This window comes from Octopus bimaculoides, chromosome 9, assembly GCF_046866305.1.
Source record: "Octopus bimaculoides isolate indiv1 chromosome 9, ASM4686630v1, whole genome shotgun sequence".
NCBI lineage: Eukaryota > Metazoa > Mollusca > Cephalopoda > Octopoda > Octopodidae > Octopus > Octopus bimaculoides.
Genome location: NC_142936.1, coordinates 58,965,492 through 58,984,391, shown reverse-complemented (window position 1 = coordinate 58,984,391; position 18,900 = coordinate 58,965,492). Strand labels below are relative to the sequence as shown.

Genomic DNA, 18,900 nt, shown 5'->3' with positions numbered 1-18,900 from the left:
CTGTAGAAACTCTGCCAAATTAGATTGGAGCCTGGTGTAGCCATCCGGTTGCACCAGTCCTCAGTCAAATCGTCCAACCCATGCTAGCATGGAAAGCGGACGTTAAACAATGATGATGATGATGATGATGATGAACACTAGCATACCTATGTCAGCAAAAATGCTAACAGTTTTATTAATGATAGAAAATGGCACATCAATACAATGGGGAAAACCATTAATAAATGTTAGCAATCTGGTAAATATATGTAAATATATAGGATTTAAACAGTTGAAAATTCAGATATGATTGTAACGTCTCAGTTGAAAATATCACACACATAATGAATGTTTGTGTGTGTGTGTGTGTATATACACATATATATATATATACAATACACACACACATATATGTATATATATATATATATATATATATATATATATATATATATCATCATCATCATCATCGTTTAACGTCCGCTTTCCATGCTAGCATGGGTTGGACAATTTGACAGTCCTCAGTCAAATCGTCCAACCCATGCTAGCATGGAAAGCGGACGTTAAACGATGATGATGATGATGATGATGATGATGATGAGATATATATATATATATATATATATATATATATATATATATATATATATATATATATATATATAACAAAATTATGAGTTAGAGGTTATTCAACCATCTAAGGGATAAATGTATCCGTAGACACTACTGGTGTATTACCCCACTATGTATAGTCCTAGCTATAAAGTATACTAGTAGTTGGTAATTTAAAGGTAAAACCATGGTTTAATATATATAGAAAAGAAAAGAAAAGAAACGGAGCAATAATTAACAATGAGAAGTTGACCATTGGTATTAAAAAGTCATAGCTGTAAATGGTTCTGAACTGCAATTAAACTATGACCTTTTAATACCAATGATCAACTTCTCATTGTTAATTATTGCTCTATTTCTTTTCTTTCCTATATATATATATATATATATATATATATATATATATATATAATACAAAGAATATATATATACATGTATACACACATATATGTACATACTTACATCTACATGTGTATATATATGCATATCAGGGTACAGGACGTTAGAACAATGAACTACAGACAACGGAACGAACACATAGGAAAACGGAAAGCCATTTGGAATATCCCTTCATCAGCTGTCTCTATTTGTATGTATGTATGTATGTATACATACATATAGATAGAGAGGTAGATATATAAATATATATGTATATTATATATATATATGCATGTTTATGTATATGTACTCATACATACACATACCTATGTATATGCACATCTATGCATGTGTGAGTGTATGAATGCATGCATGTATGTTTCTTTACATTTTTTGAGATTGATGAAATAATTTTATTGTATGTGATGTGTGTGTGTTTGTGAAATTGATAGATATAATTTATGATAAAAATTTAATTTAATTTCATTAAAATACTGGTGAATTCAGAGCTCACTACAGTTCGCCTGCAGTTTTGAAACTTTTGTTTGCTTTCAGCTGTTACATGTTTGTAGTGATTCCAAATTTAATTTCTTTTCAGAATCCCTTTTGGAACTGCAGGCGGCTAACAACAGGATTTGTTCCTTACCAAACTCTCGACTCTGGAGCTGTCATGAACTGAAAAAGCTAGAACTTGGAAATAACTTATTAGGGCAAATTGATGAGAGATCAATGGAAAGAAGGTATCATTGTGAATAAAAAAATTATTTTAGGGTTTAAAATAATATTGATGATTATAAACATTAATCTGAGACAGAGAAGAGAACATATCCCTATCAGTTGCTCTTTTCTATTTAAAATTGATGTTTATAAAGTCTAATATCACTTTACATTGGAATTCTGAGCAATTAATTCACTCATAATTTTAGAGCCTATTTATCTCTCTAAAATTTTTGTAATCTCCTTGGGTCATAAGTACACCAGTGAAGAACTCATCCTTCTGTACATTATTGAGTACTCACAAACAGAGCTAGAGATATAAAGGTTGTAAGTTGCTTTAAACTTTTAGCATTCAGATTACTCTGTCAAATGTAATGCTTATTGATTCACATTGTTTTGAATTACATATCTTGTAGCTTTGAGATTTTCATGACGTCATCATCATAATCATCATCATCATCATCATCATCATTTAATGCCCACTTTATGCTGGCATGGGTTGGACAGTTTGACATGGAGCTGGCCACCTGGGAGCTGTCCAAACTCCATTTGTCTGTTTTGGCATGTTTTCTATGGCTGGATACCCTTCATAATGCCAATCACTTAACAGTGTGCTTGTTGCATTTTACATGCCACCAGACAGATGCATTTATACAGCATCAGCTTGGGTGCTTTTTTATGTGGCACTGGCACCTGAAAGAACAAGCTGGTATGTGTGGAAGACCGTGATTTTACCTTGACAGAGTAATCTGAATGCAAACGGGTTAAGTAAGTACAATAAAATTTTTCCGATAAATAATTGACACTAAATATTGATCCTTGGAAGACTTACTGTTCTGAATGAGATTTTGTAGAGAGAAGCTATTTGGTAGTTCTTTGGAAGAACCATTCTTGTTCTCATGTGGTGAATTTTATCCATTGCCCAATTCTCCCCTACACCCTTTGCTGGACCTTAATTGTCTTTAATAGAGTTTCCTCTGTTGTAAGTTTACAGGCCAGACATTCAACCTGAGAATAACATCCTTCCTTTTACCCACCACTGTGGGTAGAAGCGAGAAAGTTAATCAGAGGAAAATTATTTTAACCAGATGTGCCACTGTTATGACACTATTTCTCTTCCTCTTCTGATTAAAGCAAGCACTCATTTTTATAGATAGAATTATATAAATTTCTGCCTTGGACAGTGAAGGCACATGACTCAGTGGTTAGAGCATCTGGCTCACAATAATAAGGTAGTGACTTTGATTCTTGGACTGGGCTGTGTGTTGTGTTCTTGAGCAAGACACTTTATCTAACATTGCTCCAGTTCACTTAGCTGTAGAAATGAGTCGCAGTGTCACTGGTGCCACGCTGTATCAGCCTTTGTCTTTCCCTTGGATTATATCGATGGCATGGAGAGGGGAAGCTGGTATGCGTGGGTGACTGCTGGTCTGCCATAAACAACCTTGCCTGGACTTGTGCCTTGGAGGATAACTTTCTGGGTACCCTCCCATGGTCATTCATAACCAAAGGGAGTTTTACCATTTACCTTTTCCTTGGACACAGATCTAGTTTCTGTATTGGATAATTATTGAGGGATAAAGTAGCAAAATTAGTGGGGTTGTCAAACAAAATATTTTGTGACTTTGATTACATCCTTTCATCCAGGGCAGCTTTGTCTTTCTCTCCTCTGATATTGATGCAGAGTACTAGACAAGCATAAGCAATTGAACTGACTGCAAACTGGCAGAATCATTAGAGTGTCAGAAAGAATGCTTTGCAGTATTTGTTCTGGTGCTCTGAGTTCAAATCTTTTCAAGGTCAATTTTGCCTTTCATTCTTTTAGGATCAATAAAAAACATTCCAATCCAGGGCAGTGGATTGGCTGAACTGTAAGAGCATATTCATAAATAAATGAATTAGAAAAATTACCTACTTCTCTCTTTGGTAGAAGTGAATCATTGAAGAAGTATTTTACCGATAACAAAGTAGTACAATATGCTCACAGTCATTTCTACCACAAACATTGGTTTGCAGATTAAGATAGAACTAATACTTATTGTGGAAAAGTTTCCATTCTGTATAGACAGAGATAGGTTGAACCCTGAAAATACAAAGTGAAAATTTTCACTGCATGAAATAAGAATTTACCATTTAAAATTTTATTAATCTTGTTCTTTTTACTCATTGTCCTTTATATATGTATTTATATTGAAAAATCTTTTTATTGTTCTGTAGTTTAACGGTGTTCAAAAGAAGAACTTCAAAAGGTGCCCCCCTACCTGAAGAAGTTGAATTCCCTTTATTCCTTTCTCATTGTCTTATTGAACTTCATCTAGAGCATAATCAACTTGATGCTGTTCCTCCATCTGTCTGTCACTTGACTGGATTGAAGTTATTGAACCTCAGTGGGTGAGTAACCATCTGTGAGGTACTTACTGCCGTCCCAGCTGGATAAATTTGTCTTCAATATATTTAGTGAATCACATTAAAAAAGCTGACTAGAAATTTATATATTGTAAAGAAAAAGGGAAACGATATTAGTAAATGATTGTTATTTTCATTTTACCAATCAATACAAGAAACATAGGCATGTATGTATGTATACATCTATCTATCTATCTATCTATCTCTCTCTCTCTGTCTCTCTCTCTCTCTCTCTCTCTATATATATATATATATATATATATATATATATATATATGTATGTATGTATGTATGTACAGACACACACGCACACATGAATGTATACACACACACACACACACACACACACACACACACACACACACACACATATATATATATGTATGTATGCATATATCCATGGATCTTATTGGCTATTTTTGTTGATGTAAATTGCTCTAATCTACCATGACTTTTAAACTTTCTGAACTTTAAAACTCTGTGCCTTTAGAAGACTTTTCTATTCTTCCCGAGTGTTCTTGCACCAGTCTTCATCTTTTGTTTTCTGTAAATTTGAGCTATATATATATATATATATATATATATATATATATGTATATGCTTTTATGTATGTATGTGTGTGTATGTGTTTCTTACCCCTTATATTAACCATATTTCTGTTGAAAAACACTGCCTTTGTTTCAGTTAATTTTGAAAATAATGAAGAATTTGGGAAAATAACTTTGTCATTATTAAGCTGGTTTTTGGAATATGAATTAACACTAAATATCCTCCTCCTCCTCCTCCTCCTCCTCCTCCTCCTCATCATCATCATCATCATCATTGTCACCACCACTACCACATTCTCTTTTATAATTTGAACCAGGAATATCAATATTACCAAACTGCCTACCGAAATAGCAAACTTACAGTCGTGCAATGCTCTACTTTTGGATGGTCTTGAAATTATTAATCTACCAAAAGATTTTCAAAGAGGTGAGATTTAAATAAAACTTACAAAGTACATAGACTTCTGAATTGTCGTCAAGGCTTTTCTACAGATTAATTTTGGGTGGTGGAGTTAAACCATTGTCTAGTTTGATCCCACCACCTTCCTCTTAGATGCCTTAACCCTTTTATTATCATATCTCTCTCATTTTTGAAGGACAATTTTTAAAAATTGCTTATTTACTGAGAATGTACATTTATAAAGAAACTTTACCAGCGTTCTGTTTTACTTTTACAGAGCCAAATAACCGGAATATTATTGACTATTTTCAAGAAAGGGTTCGCCAGAGTGTACCATACAGACACATGAAGATAGCAGTCATGGGCAATGAGGTATTTCAGACACTCTTTCTCATATAATAATAATCATCATCATCATCGTTTAACGTCCGCTTTCCATGCTAGCATGGGTTGGACGATTTGACTGAGGACTGGTGAAACCGGATGGCAACACCAGGCTCCAATCTAAATTTGGCAGAGTTTCTACAGCTGGATGCCCTTCCTAACGCTAACCACTCAGAGAGTGTAGTAGGTGCTTTTACGTGTCACCTGCACAAAGGCCAGTCAGGCGATACTGGCAACGGCCACGCTCGAAATGGTGTCTTTTATGTGCCACCCGCACAAGCCAGTCCAGGGGCACTGGCAACGATCTCGCTCGAAAATCCTACGGAAGCCAGTCAGGCGGTACTGGCAACGGCCACGCTCAAAATGGTGCATCTTATGTGCCACCCGCACAAGAGCCAGTCCAGGGGCACTGGCAATGATCTTACTTGGCTTGCCGGGTCTTCTCACGCACAGCACATTTCCAAAGGTCTCGGTCAGTAGTCATCGCCTCGGTGAGGCCCAATGTTCGAAGGTCTTGCCTCACCACCTCAGCCCAGGTCTTCCTGGGCCTACCTCTTCCACGGGTTCCCTCAACTGTTAGGGTGTGGCACTTTTTCAGGCAGCTATCCTCATCCATTCTCACCACATGTCCATACCAGCGCAATCGTCTCTCTTGCACACCACAACTGATGCTTCTAATGTTCAGCTTTTCTCTCAAGATACTTACACTCTGACAGGTATTCACATTGACATTACACATCCAACGGAGCATACTGGCTTCATTCCTTGCGAGCTTACGTATGTCCTCAGCAGTTACAGCCCATGTTTCACTGCCATGTAGCATGGCTGTTCGTACACATGCGTCATACAGTCTGCCTTTTACTCTGAGTGAGAGTCCCTTTGTCGCCAGCAGGGGTAAGAGCTCTCTAAACTTTGCCCAGGCTATTCTTATTCTAGCAGCTACACTTTCAGCGCACCCACCCCTACTACTAACTTGGTCGCCCAGATAGCGGAAGCTATCGACTACCTCTAGTTTTTCACCCTGGAATGAGATAGAAGTTGTTTCCTGTTTGTTTACAGTCTTTATTGCACCTGAACATCTGCTACAAACAAAAACTAACTTGCTAGTTAACCTGCCTTTGATGTTGCTGCACCTCTTATGTGTCCATAGCTTGCACCGGGTACATCTTATAGAGTTACTACCTACTCTTTTTCTACATACTGAGCAGGGCCATCTACCTGAAGGGGTTTGTGTTTTATCTACCTTCGTACTTATTAGGATTTTAGTTTTAGCTAGGTTGACTCTAAAGCCCTTCAATTCTAGACCTTGCTTCCACACCTGAAACTTCTCCTCTAGTTCTGATAGTGACTCCGCAATTAGGGCAAGGTCATCAGCAGAGAGGAGCTCCCAGGGGCAACCTGTCTTGAACTCCTCTGTGATTGCCTGGAGGACTATGATAAATAAGAGGGGGCTGAGGACGGAACCTTGGTGGACCCCTACCTCTACCCGGAATTCATTGCTGTACTCACCTTACTGGCAGCATCTCTGTACATGGCTCGCACAGCTCTCACTAACCATTCTTCTATCCCAAGTTTCCTCATTGACCACCAGATAAGGGATCGGGGGACCCTGTCAAAGGCTTTCTCCATGTCAACGAAAGCCAGGTACAGAGGTTTAGAGGTTTGTTATAAGTATTAGTTCATGTTTTAACTAAAAAACAAAGTCTGAAGAAAATGGTGTTTGGTTTGTGTTGGTAAACATTACACACTGAAATTATGAGGTTGGGTAAATTAGTATGCCATTGGGAGTAGGAGAATCTGACATTTAAGAGTCAATTCATCTGTGGCAGCAGCTTTATCACATATCCAAGAATTTAGTTTCTTCTTTGCTGAATGCTTCCTTTATGGTGATGGCATTGATGACTCTGTAGACCAATTCTTGCATAGAAGATTTGATGGCACTGACTGCATGGTAATGTTGGTAGAGGATGAGGTTGATTTTGTCAAGTTTTTCTTTTCTGCATTTGATTCTTCCTTTTCTCCAAGAGAAAAGCAGGGAACAACAAAAACACATATTCCTTGTTTTGCATGACTTCAAAAAATCCTTTGATAGTGTTCCAAGAGCTTCTATGTGGAAAGTTCTTCATCGTTTTGGATGTCCTGGTCACTTTATCTCTCTAGGTTCAAGCAATGAATAACAATATATATGGACGTGTATTCCACCAAAAATGCTGTCAGAAGAATTTCCAATCACATGTGGACTGAAACAAGAACATGTCTTGGCACCTACACTATTCTCCTTATATTTAAGGAGTTATCTCTTTTATTTCATTTACTTGTTTCTGTCATTAGACTGTAGTCATGCTGCAGCACTGCCTTGAATTTTTAGTCAAATGAATTAATCTCGGGATTTCTTTATTTTTTTAAGCCTGGTACTTATTCTATTGGTCTCTTTTGCTGAACTGTTAAGCAATAGGGATGTAAACATACCAACATTGGTTGTCAAGTGGTGGTGAGGAACAAACCGAGAGAGAAGGAGACACACACATGTATATATTTCTATATATGATGGGCTCCTTTCAGTTTCTGTCTACCAAATCCACTCACAAGGTTTTGGTGGGCCTGAAACTCTAGTAGAAGACACTTGTCCAAGGTGCCATGCAGTGAGACTAAACTCAGAGCCACATGGCTGGGAAGCAATCTTCTTACCACACAGCCATGCCTGTGCTTATGTGTATAAAATGTATATAATTTCACAGATATTTGTTTGCATATGTATCTTTATTATTGTATATGTGTATGAATACCATTGTGGTTATCTATATATGCGTGCTCCTAAACAATTTTCCTCCATTTTTTACTATAAGATTTTTCCTGTTCTATATTCTAGGTGCAGTTTTGCTTCTAAATTCCTGCTCCCTCTCTTTTCTTCCTGTTCCCCTTCCTCTGCCCTTTACCACCATTTTGGCCTTGCTTAAAGGGTTTGGCTCTCTATTTTTCCTTTCCCATTCTTTACTTCCTCCCTCTTTGTTGACCTCATCCACCCTGCTCCATTACCCATTCCTTTGTTTCATTCTATTCATTCTTCCATTTATCATTGCATTCATCACTAAATTTGGAGTGGCAAACATAAGAAAGATGGACAATTTGCTCTGCAGTAATTTAGTTATAGAAATTTGTTCTGAGTTCAAATCTTGGTGACATCAAACTTTGTCTTTCAGCTTCCAGAGCAGTGAAATTGACAGTGGGTATTCTTAAAAAACATCTCAAGAAGGAAAACTTACTCTTCAATTTCAGAATTGGGGAAAAACTTTGAAATAGCAAAGACTAAAGTTGTTAGCAAGAAAGCAACTAAGACTCTTGTAGTGATGCCTAGTTCCAGTTGCCATTTTGGGATTTTCATCCATGTATGCGCAGGGATTAGAGCTTCCGGAAGGCCTGCCGGAAGCCTCTTACGTGCATGAGCAGTCATCAGTAGCCGCTAGGCCTGACCGCCATATCATCCTATATGCTCCTGCTTCTGACTGAGACACACGCATCTCGACCAGCTCCATGTAGCTGGAATTCTGAAGACCTCCACACGACATTGGCTAAACTGTGAAGAATGCCTTCACATTTGTGATTAAACCAACTCTGCTGCTTCCACACCAAGGCAACCTGGCTACTGATTGTCCCAAGATGTAACGCTTGTACAGACGAAAAATAAATATTTTTATTTCTTTTGATATTCTTGTTCCACTATTTTCCTTCCATGTTTATGTAAGGAATTGTGAGGCACCCATCCAACGCCAACCTCACTTCCTACACTCTCTTTCTCTGCTCAGTATACAGGAAAGGAATTGGAAGAAATTCCATTAGCTGCACCTAGTGTTAGCTATGGATACATAAGAGGTGCAGTGGAATCACAGGTAGATTAACAGATAGAGTTGTCTTTGTACATGGCAGGTGTGCAGGAACAATAAGCACTAAGAACACACAGGACTTAGACTCTCTCAAATGCCCAGGAGGCTTTCTTGAGGTTGTAGATAGTTTTTGTAACCTAGCACTAAATTAGCAATATATATATGTGTGTGTATGTGTGTCCTCTACTACGATTAGACAACCAGTGGGGGTGTGTTTACATCCCCATAACTTAGCGGTCTGGCAAAAGAGACTGATAGAATAAATACCAGGCTTTACAAACAAATAATAAATACTGAGGTTGATAAGCTCAACTAAAATTCTTCAGAGCTGTACCCCAGCATTGCCATAGTCTAACGACTGGAACAAGTAAAAGATAAAAGTTAAAAAAAGCTACTTTTATTTTCCCTATTTAACACTTGTGTTGTTGTATTGCATTTTACTTAATTTATTGTTGTATATAATTTCTTTGTTTGTTATAGGGAGAAGGTAAAACTGCTTTGTTGGAATGTCTGATGAAGAAAAGTGGTGAACATTTTCAAAACAGTCTTGGATTGAATACATACAAATGGGTTTTAGAACGTTCAGCTAAAAGCCTCTTCTCTTTTGTAAGTTACTTTGTGTTTTTTTTTTTTGTTTTTTTTAAGTCATTTTAATTCTGTTTCTTCAACAAAGGAAAGAAGTTGAAGTTGATAAGTGAATCTATTTTGCAAACTTAGAAGCTTTATGAGTTATTTTCTGACTCAGAAGTTTTTCAGGAAAATATTGTATCTAATCTTTTAGCATTTAAACTGACCATAGGTAGCTCAAATTTTCTTCCTGTTTTTTGCTTAAACTGACAAGATTCAGCCTCTCACTCCTACCTTACAGTGTCATTCAAAAAGTAAATAATCACATCACTGAAATTTGAAATTATGAGATCAAAATATTGTGAGTAAATAAGCATTACATTTGACAGTAATTTGAATGTTAAAGATTACAGTTATTACTGATCAATTGCTGAATGCAAAAACAAAAAGCAAAAAATAAATAGGAACATGAAATATGAAAGTGTATCTAACACTATCATTGAAATCTTTCTTTAATATTTTAAATAATCATGTTAAGTTATTGTTGAGGTCTTTTTAATTGAAGTACCTTTGCTTTCTCAAACATAATGGTTCTACACACAATACTCTCACACAGAGAATAACGCTACTCCAGTAGTGAATCAGTACTCCAACATTTCCTGCTTGCTCTACATTCAACTCCACAATGCACATACTTGTTAATCTCCTTCAAAACTAAACCAAACCCACTACCATGCACACATTCAGTCAAGTGTGAAAGCTTCAACCACATATGGCTACTGACCATGACAATGTCTCTTCTATTACCCTCAAACAATACATCCTTGAACTAAACTCTATCCTTAGCATACTCTCTCTCTCTCTGAAGTATCTTGATCCTTTAAAACACACTATGCTGTGTTCAGTTCAAAAGAAGAGTATCCCCTCTCTCTGACCCTGCTAACTATGATCTTCTCTCACTCAAAGGTGATAGGGAGAGTGAGAGAGAAAGAGGGAGTAAGATAGAAAGAGAGGAAGCCATTAGCAATAACCTTTTTAACAATTCCAACTCTTTTCCCTCCTTAATGATCACCAATACAACTTTTATAAAGTCAGATCTAATGATCTGTTTTCTTTTGTTACGCACCATTGTGCTCTCATCTCAATCTCAAAAAATTTGGTGAAAATATTGTTGTTGCACATAACATACCTTTTGATTGGTTGCTCCCTTCACATCACATCATCACAGCATGTGCAGATGAAGCGGTCTCCGACCTACATTTTATCAAGTCTATTGTGTTCCAAGATTTGATTTTGTCTCTCACTTTTTCTCTTGTACATTACCATCTTACTTGCTAAAAACACCCACTACTACAAACATGATAGCATCTTACATTCCTCTTTGCTGTTGTTTATTTGTTTGTTCCTGCATTGTTTAGTGTTTTATTGATTTCTGCTTTATTTTGTGGGATGCTGTTCTGCAGACTTTTGATTGTTCGGATGTTTACATTTATTTTGGCCCACTAATTCTATTGAATTTGAAAAGATAGAACTTATTCTCATGGCTGTATGTAGAAGTTAGTTCAAATCTTCTGTTTATGGTATTTATTCTTTCAGTGAAGATGAGGTACTTTTCCTCATTGCAAAGGCTACATTAATTTGGATAAGAGGTGTATTTGTTATTGAAGTACAGTTTAGACCAGGTAATATTAAAGTTGTCAGTATTGTAATCTTTCAGGTACCATATGTGACCTGACAATGCTGTGCTGTTCCTATTGTCTGTCTCTCAAAATATAGACTTATGGTGTATGTACCAGCTCTTTTGGCTGCCCTTGAACATTCCAATATATACTGTAAAGGATTGTATGTCTCTAAGAACTAATGTTCATTCCGCCATACATATATCCCACCTATACATCTGCCCATCTATTCTTCTTCCCTTCAAATAATATAGACTTGACTAAATTTATGGTTCTAAAATAAAATTCCTCACATAAAAAAAATGTTTATAAATTTGGTTTTGTTGTAGGATAAATATTTTACATTCACATTCTTTTCTTCCTTTTACTTTTTGTATTGCATCTAGGATGAAATAGCATCAATAACATTTAATGTGTGGGAATTTTCACAAGCAAAAACATTCCGTCCCATCCACCACAGTTTTATCACACCAAACAGTCTGTACCTGTTAGTGTGGGACTTGAGGAAGAAAGTTGAAAATCTTAAACAGTGGCTGCAAAGTATTGAGGTATGTCTTATTTCATTAAATCCTTTTGAAAACAGACTGTATGAAGGGTATATAAACAGTGTGATGCTACATGTTAATAAAAAATAGGTTTTTAATGGATTTTGCTCTACATTTGCCTCTCTCTTTGGGATTGATTAAATAAGTACCAGTTGAACACTGGGGTTGATGTAATCAACTTATCTCCTGCCCGAAATAGTTGGCCTTGTGTCAAAATTTGAAACTGTTATAATTAGGTTCTGTCATAAGGGTTTTTGAATAATTCTTTTTATGTTTGTTATTTTGATATTTTATTTTTTTGCAGGCTAAAGCACCACGTTCTTATGTGATCATCGTGGGTACTTTTTTGGATCAAGTCCAGGATAAGAAATGCAGTTATTTGAAATCAGTTGAGTCCAAGATAGACAAATACTTAAAGAACTCAACATACTCATTACATATAGTTAAATTTATGGGAATATCTTCAAAAACTCAAACTGGAATCAAGGAACTGATAGCAGAGATTTATAATATTGCCAGTGAAATGAAAGATGCTAAAAATAACAGAACTAAATTACTGGATAGAAAGGTACACTTTCTTGAAAATTCTTGCTACTTCTTGTGCTTGCTTTGTGAGATTTGAATAATGGTTGGTTGGGTAAATAACTATATATTTCAGTGAAATCAGATTAATCTTTTTTAAAACTCACTTTTATTTATTTTAATCATGTTAATATGTGCTAAAAGTGTATAAATTTCTAATTTTGCTTTTAATTTTATAATTTTCATAATAATTTTATTGTTTTATTTTCATTCTTGTTGGATCCCGCTTATCTGTCTATGACAGCTTTTTATCAATTTGGCTGCGGTCTTTTTCTCTACCTCCATCCACAGGATGGAGAAATAGTTTAGCTGAACATAAAGAATACATTCTGTTAGCAGTGCAGGAGATATCTCTTGAAGTGCTTCAAAATGTGTTTCACAATGCTAAGGATGGATTTGAAATTTGCAGGAATACAGATAGAACAGATACAGAAAAATAAAGTTTTGATGTAAGGTTTATAGATGTATTTGTTTTAGTATCCTGACTAAGTATTAAGCATAAAACTCTGTCAGTTTTTTTTTTTATTTGCCTGACTTCATTGAAATAGTTAATTCTGGGACACCCTGTACAGTGTTGGACTGTCAGCCAAGCTTCAATATTCTGTCATCTTTGCTATGTTTTGTCTATAGCAAAGACACTTAAATTTCAACAGATCAGTCCACTCAGGATGGAACATCTGTGTAGAATTGGAGAGGAGCAATGGACTCTACCAAACCAATCTGTTCTAGACACATATATGATGACAATGGTCAACTGATGCTCCTCAAGGCCCAATGAGCACCCTGCCACAATAACTGCCATCAGCATGAGCCAATGAAGAAGCCTCTCTCTGGTGATTCAACCTGCTAAAGATAACAACCAAACCTCCTTTAAATTATACCCTGCTGTATTATAAAGAGAATGATATAATAATAATAATAATAATAATAATAATAATAATAATAATAATAATAATAATAATAATAATAATCATTTAATGTCCATTTTCCATGCTGGCACGGGTTGGATGGTTTGACCGGATTGTAAAGCCAGGGGCTGCACCAGGCTCTATGGACTGTTTTGGCATGGTTTCTATGGCTGGGTGCAGAATGTACTGGGTACTTTTAACATGGCACCAGCATGAGTGCTTTTTATATGGCACCAGCACCAGTATCAATTCTGTTGTGGTGCGCTGATCTTCTTGCATACAGCAGTGCGCCTGATATTTAAGTTCTTAGTCACCCCCTTTCTAAGACTCAGTGTCTTGAAATCAGTCTTCAGTACTTCATCCCACATCTTCCTGGGTCTCCCTTGTCCACAAGTTCCATCCACTTTAAGTGATTGGCACTTTTGTATGCAACTGTCTACATCCATATGCACCACCTGACCAGACCAGCACAGTCTTATCTCTTGCACACTGTGTCTAATTCCTCTGATACCCAACTTTACCCTCAAAACACTAAGCACTCTGTCACACATGTAAACTGACATTGCACATTCAGTGGAGCATTCTAGCTTCATTCCCCTCTAGCCTTTGTATGTCTTCTGCATTCAGGGCCTACATCTCATTGCCATGTAGCATTGCTGTTGGTATACATGCTCTCTCACTCAATATTTTGAAAGGATTGACATAACTCTTCACAAAAGTAAACAGAATATGCAAGGAGAATGATGCAATTACAATAGATATTCTATTGGTTGAATGATATTTTGACAGCAAGCCTGTCTTTGTCAAGTTCAAAATGAAAATGATAAAAATTCAAAATTCTAGAAATTCAAATCCACAATATGAACGAGAGCAACTAGCATCCCCTCGTTGATGGAATGACATCATCAATCTTCAAATTTCAATTATACAACTGGCACAAAGAAAAAGAAAGAAAAAAGAGAAGAAAAAAGAAGACTATTTGATAAAACAGTTTTGTGTAAATCTGATGAAATCTGTCATTTTTTTCATTCCTCCAGAGCGTAATGTTAATAACCTGAAAACATATTTGTCCTCATGCATTTTGAGTACTGAAAGTGTAGCAGATTCAGGATATTTTCTGAGAATGTGCACTTACAAGTCTTTTTCAGAATTTCAGTCATTTGATGCAAAATGTTCAGCAAGTTCTGTTGGACTACTGTTATTGTGCCAGATGTCATATCTGTGCCCATTGAATCTTTTGTTTAATAGTTTTGTTGTATAACCAACATAAATCAAGTTGTGTTTCATGTATTCTGCTGCATACACCAGATGGGAAGCTATATGTCCCACCTTCTGTATAAGTCATAACATTTCTGTTATGATTTCTGATGGAATTCACTTGTAAGTGTGTATATGTGCAGTAATTTGAAGTCAATGCATGTGCAGATTTGTATATTTTGTGTATGTATTTTCATGCATATAGTTGCATGTCTAGACTTTTGCATATATACTTAAATGAGATGCTTCTGAAAAGTTTTTGAAATTTTCACAGTATTATGTATGTATACATGTATGCATGTGTGTATGTATGTATGTATGAAAGCCAGAACAAAAGTACAAATAGACAGACAACAGTTGTGAGGTCAGGTTGTGACATGTTTATACTTAAACATATAGACAGGAACAAATAAACTTTATACGCCAGGAGGTCAGAAGAGATCTTGATTGTACAGGGTTCTTAATATTTGTGATATAAACAGGTTGACAACAGAAAGGAAGTTCATAGACTTGATATGACATTGTTTGGTTGGTAGATAGATACTTACAAAACCTGTTTAGATCACAACTATTGAGAGCTTACCACAGCCGACACTTTTCCCATCCTCTTTTTAATATGTATTGCCTGTCAAAAAACAATTTGATTTGGGGGTGGGATGGTTATGTGAAATATAGATTTCTAGGTTTGAAACAGGAACCAACTAAACTTCTAGTTTCATGGAGCCAAATTAAATTGTATATATATAAAAAAAATAATGACATATTCTGCATTAAATGAAGAAATGATGAGGAGTGAAAATTCTGTGAATGATAATAAGAATTATAAGCTTAAAGCTTATAAATGTTCACCAAGGCATATAAATGCCCCAATATTAGACTATTTTCTTAAGCTTATAATTATTATTAATATTTATGGAATGAAATATATATGTATAGGCGCAGGAGTGGCTGTGTGGTAAGTAGCTTGCTTACCAACCACATGGTTCTGGGTTCAGTCCCACTGCATGGCACCTTGGGTAAGTGTCTTCTACTATAGCCTCGGACATGTCATTCAGAGTTTTCTCTCTTCTGTTGAGATCCAGATTATCTTTGTAATTTCGGCTGGTTATTTCCAATATTGCTCCAATTGTCTGTGTTTTCTTTGTATCATCCATCTGTATGTTTTGTCCCTTTTTTGTATCACCTAATTGTCTAGATGTTTTTGCGTACTTGTCCCATTCTGTATTATATATATATATATATATATATATATATATATATATATATATATATATATAGCGGTGTATGTACACTTGTCTCTTATATGTAAGTACATATTTTTCTAAATCTTGTATGACTCTATTTCTGTCTATCAGCCCCTTCACCCTTATTCGTTCATTCCACTGTTCGTTCTTTCGTTCCCCCTCGCTCACATTTTTTTGCCTTCTCTTCCTCCTCCACTTTTCACTTCACTGTGTCCCTGTCATTTTTTCTCACCCCTCCCTAATTCTTTTGTCTCTCTGCCTCTACCTCTCTCTCTTCCCACGTGACCGGTGTTTGGCCAAGCCTGACCTTTCTTTTTTTGGGCAGCCATTGTTTGTGCAACATCGTTATTTCTCCCTGTGCCTGTGAAATCTTGTGTCCTGGCTGTAAGGCCTTATTTCCATATACGCCAGCTTATTTTTATTTGTCCTTAGTCGAAAGACATCTGTTGTTATTTCCTGTTATTATTCTTACTGTATTTGTGTAACATTGTTCGTTTTTTTTGTCCTTGTTTTTGTATACATTCTCTGCTTTCTTCCAAGGAATCTAATGCCCTTAGCTTAGTTTTTCCTTGGGGCTGGCCAGATTGGAGCAATATTGAGAATAACCAGCTGAAATCGCAAAGATAATCTGGAACTCGACTGAAGAGAGAAAACTCTGAATGACATGTCTGTGTTTTCTTTGTATCATCCATCTGTGTTTTGTCCCTTTCTTGTATCACCTAACTGTCTAGATGTTTTTGCGTTCTTGTCCCATTCTGTATTATTTATATATATATATATATATATATATATATATATATATATATATATATATATATATATATAGAGAGAGAGAGAGAGAGAGAGAGAGAGAGAGAGAGCGGCGTACATACACTTGTCTCATATATATATATATATATATATATATATATATATATATATATATATATATATACATATGCATATAACAAATAAAAAGATTGGCTGTTTGTGACTGGAATATCTTTGAATACAATTCTTCTCTATCAAACCTGACCTCAGGTTAAATAACAACAACAACCATTACTCTCTTATATATTTGTAGATATTGTGTATGAACTGTAATGCTGCATGATAGTGAGACTTGGGTCCTAAATGTAGAGGACATGTAAAAGCTGGAGAGGAATGAAGCTAGTATGCTCCACTGCATGTGCAATGTCAATGTGCATGTGTAACAGAGCACTGGTATATTAAGAGAGTAATTGGGCATAAGAGGAATTATATGCAGTGTGCAAGAGAGGAGACTGTACTGGTTTGGTCATGTGATGCGGATGGATGAGGACAGTTGCATAAAGAAGTGCTGGGAAGTGAAGGGTAGTTGTGGAAGAGGGATCCTAGGAAGACATGGGATGAAGTATTGAAGACTGATCTCAAAATGCTGAGCCTTATGAAGGAGATGATAGACGACCAAGATATGTGGTACATTGTTGTACTCAAGAAGACCCACCTACCACAACAGAAATGAGATCCTAAAACCAAGGTGCCACATAGAAAACATTGGTACGGGTGCTGATACCACATAAAATGCACCGGTACTGGTGTCACATAAAAAGAACAGGTGATAGTGTCACATACAAAGCACCCAGTACACTCTGTAAAATAGGTGGCATTAGGAATGGCATCCAGCTGTAGGAACCATGCCAAAACAGATAATGGAAGCTTTATGGCCCCTAGCCTTGCCGTTCCTGTCAAAATGTCCAGCCCATGTCAGCATGGAAAACGGACATTAAATGTTGATTATGACGATGATGATGATATTGTTTTACTTGTATTTTATTTTTTACTTGTTTCATTCATTGGACTGTAGCACCTTTTTGAAGGGAATAATTGAACAAATCCCACCCAGTACTATTTTTTGTTTTTCAGTTTGTTACTTATTTTATCTACTTATTCTAACAAACCAACAATGGCTGCCAAACAGTAGTGATGCACACACACACACACACACACACACAAATCTACTCATAAGGCTTTGATCCGTAGAGAGCTTTAGTAGAAAACTTGCCCAAGATACCCCACAGTGGGACTGAACCCAAGACCACATGGCTTTGGAAGTAAGTTTCTTAACCACACAACCATGCTTGCACCTTATGTATTTATTTATATATGTATTTTTTCTTTCTTTTTTTTTTTCAGGTTCCCCAGAGTTACATATCATTAGCCAAGAAAATACAAGGAATTCATCAAAATCTTCATATTTACATGCCAGCACTGTATATCTTTGAACACAGGATGATGGAGATTATTGAAGGTATTGAAGGAAATGATATCAAAACCCCTGAGGAATTACATAAAGGTTAATTTGGAATGATTATTTTTACATTATTAAATCAAATTAAATTGAAATTTTAAATTTCCATTTTTTTTTTGTTTTGTTTTAATTCAACCTTTTAGCATTTAAACTGGCTATATCCATCCCAAATATTCTATAAGTGTTATCTCACTCTACACAATCAAAACAATATTATTCAACCTGGTGGTTATTTGCAATATCAAGTGAATGTATTATTCACTCTTTCATAGATATTGGAGGGGAGCTGTAGGCATGTAACTAGCAAGTACACATCATTGACAAGGAACTAAAAGGCCTAAATGCAACTGGTGTTCTTGTGAACCACTACTGAGACGATTTTTCATTTTGCTCTATTTTATATAGATGTCAAATTTTGGCACAATGCCAGCAATTTTGGGGGAGGGTACAAAGTCAATTACATTGACTCCAGTACTCAACTGGTACCTATTTTATGAACCTCAAAAGAATGAAAGGCAAAGTTGACCTCAGCAGAATTTGAACT

General features: G+C 36.0%; 1 protein-coding gene across 2 annotated transcripts in view; it reads left to right on the top strand.

Moving 5' to 3' along the window:
- LOC106871387 (leucine-rich repeat serine/threonine-protein kinase 1) overlaps positions 1-18,900 on the top strand; it is a 119,128-nt gene that overhangs the window by 65,606 nt on the left and 34,622 nt on the right. For both annotated transcript variants that reach the window (XM_089357567.1, XM_089357566.1), the window contains exons 10-17: positions 1,568-1,709; positions 3,904-4,077; positions 4,958-5,067; positions 5,318-5,412; positions 9,786-9,911; positions 11,938-12,099; positions 12,401-12,664; positions 18,242-18,401. In XM_089357567.1, coding sequence (XP_089213693.1) covers positions 1,568-1,709; positions 3,904-4,077; positions 4,958-5,067; positions 5,318-5,412; positions 9,786-9,911; positions 11,938-12,099; positions 12,401-12,664; positions 18,242-18,401 — 1,233 coding nt within the window. The remainder of the gene's footprint in view (positions 1-1,567; positions 1,710-3,903; positions 4,078-4,957; positions 5,068-5,317; positions 5,413-9,785; positions 9,912-11,937; positions 12,100-12,400; positions 12,665-18,241; positions 18,402-18,900) is intronic.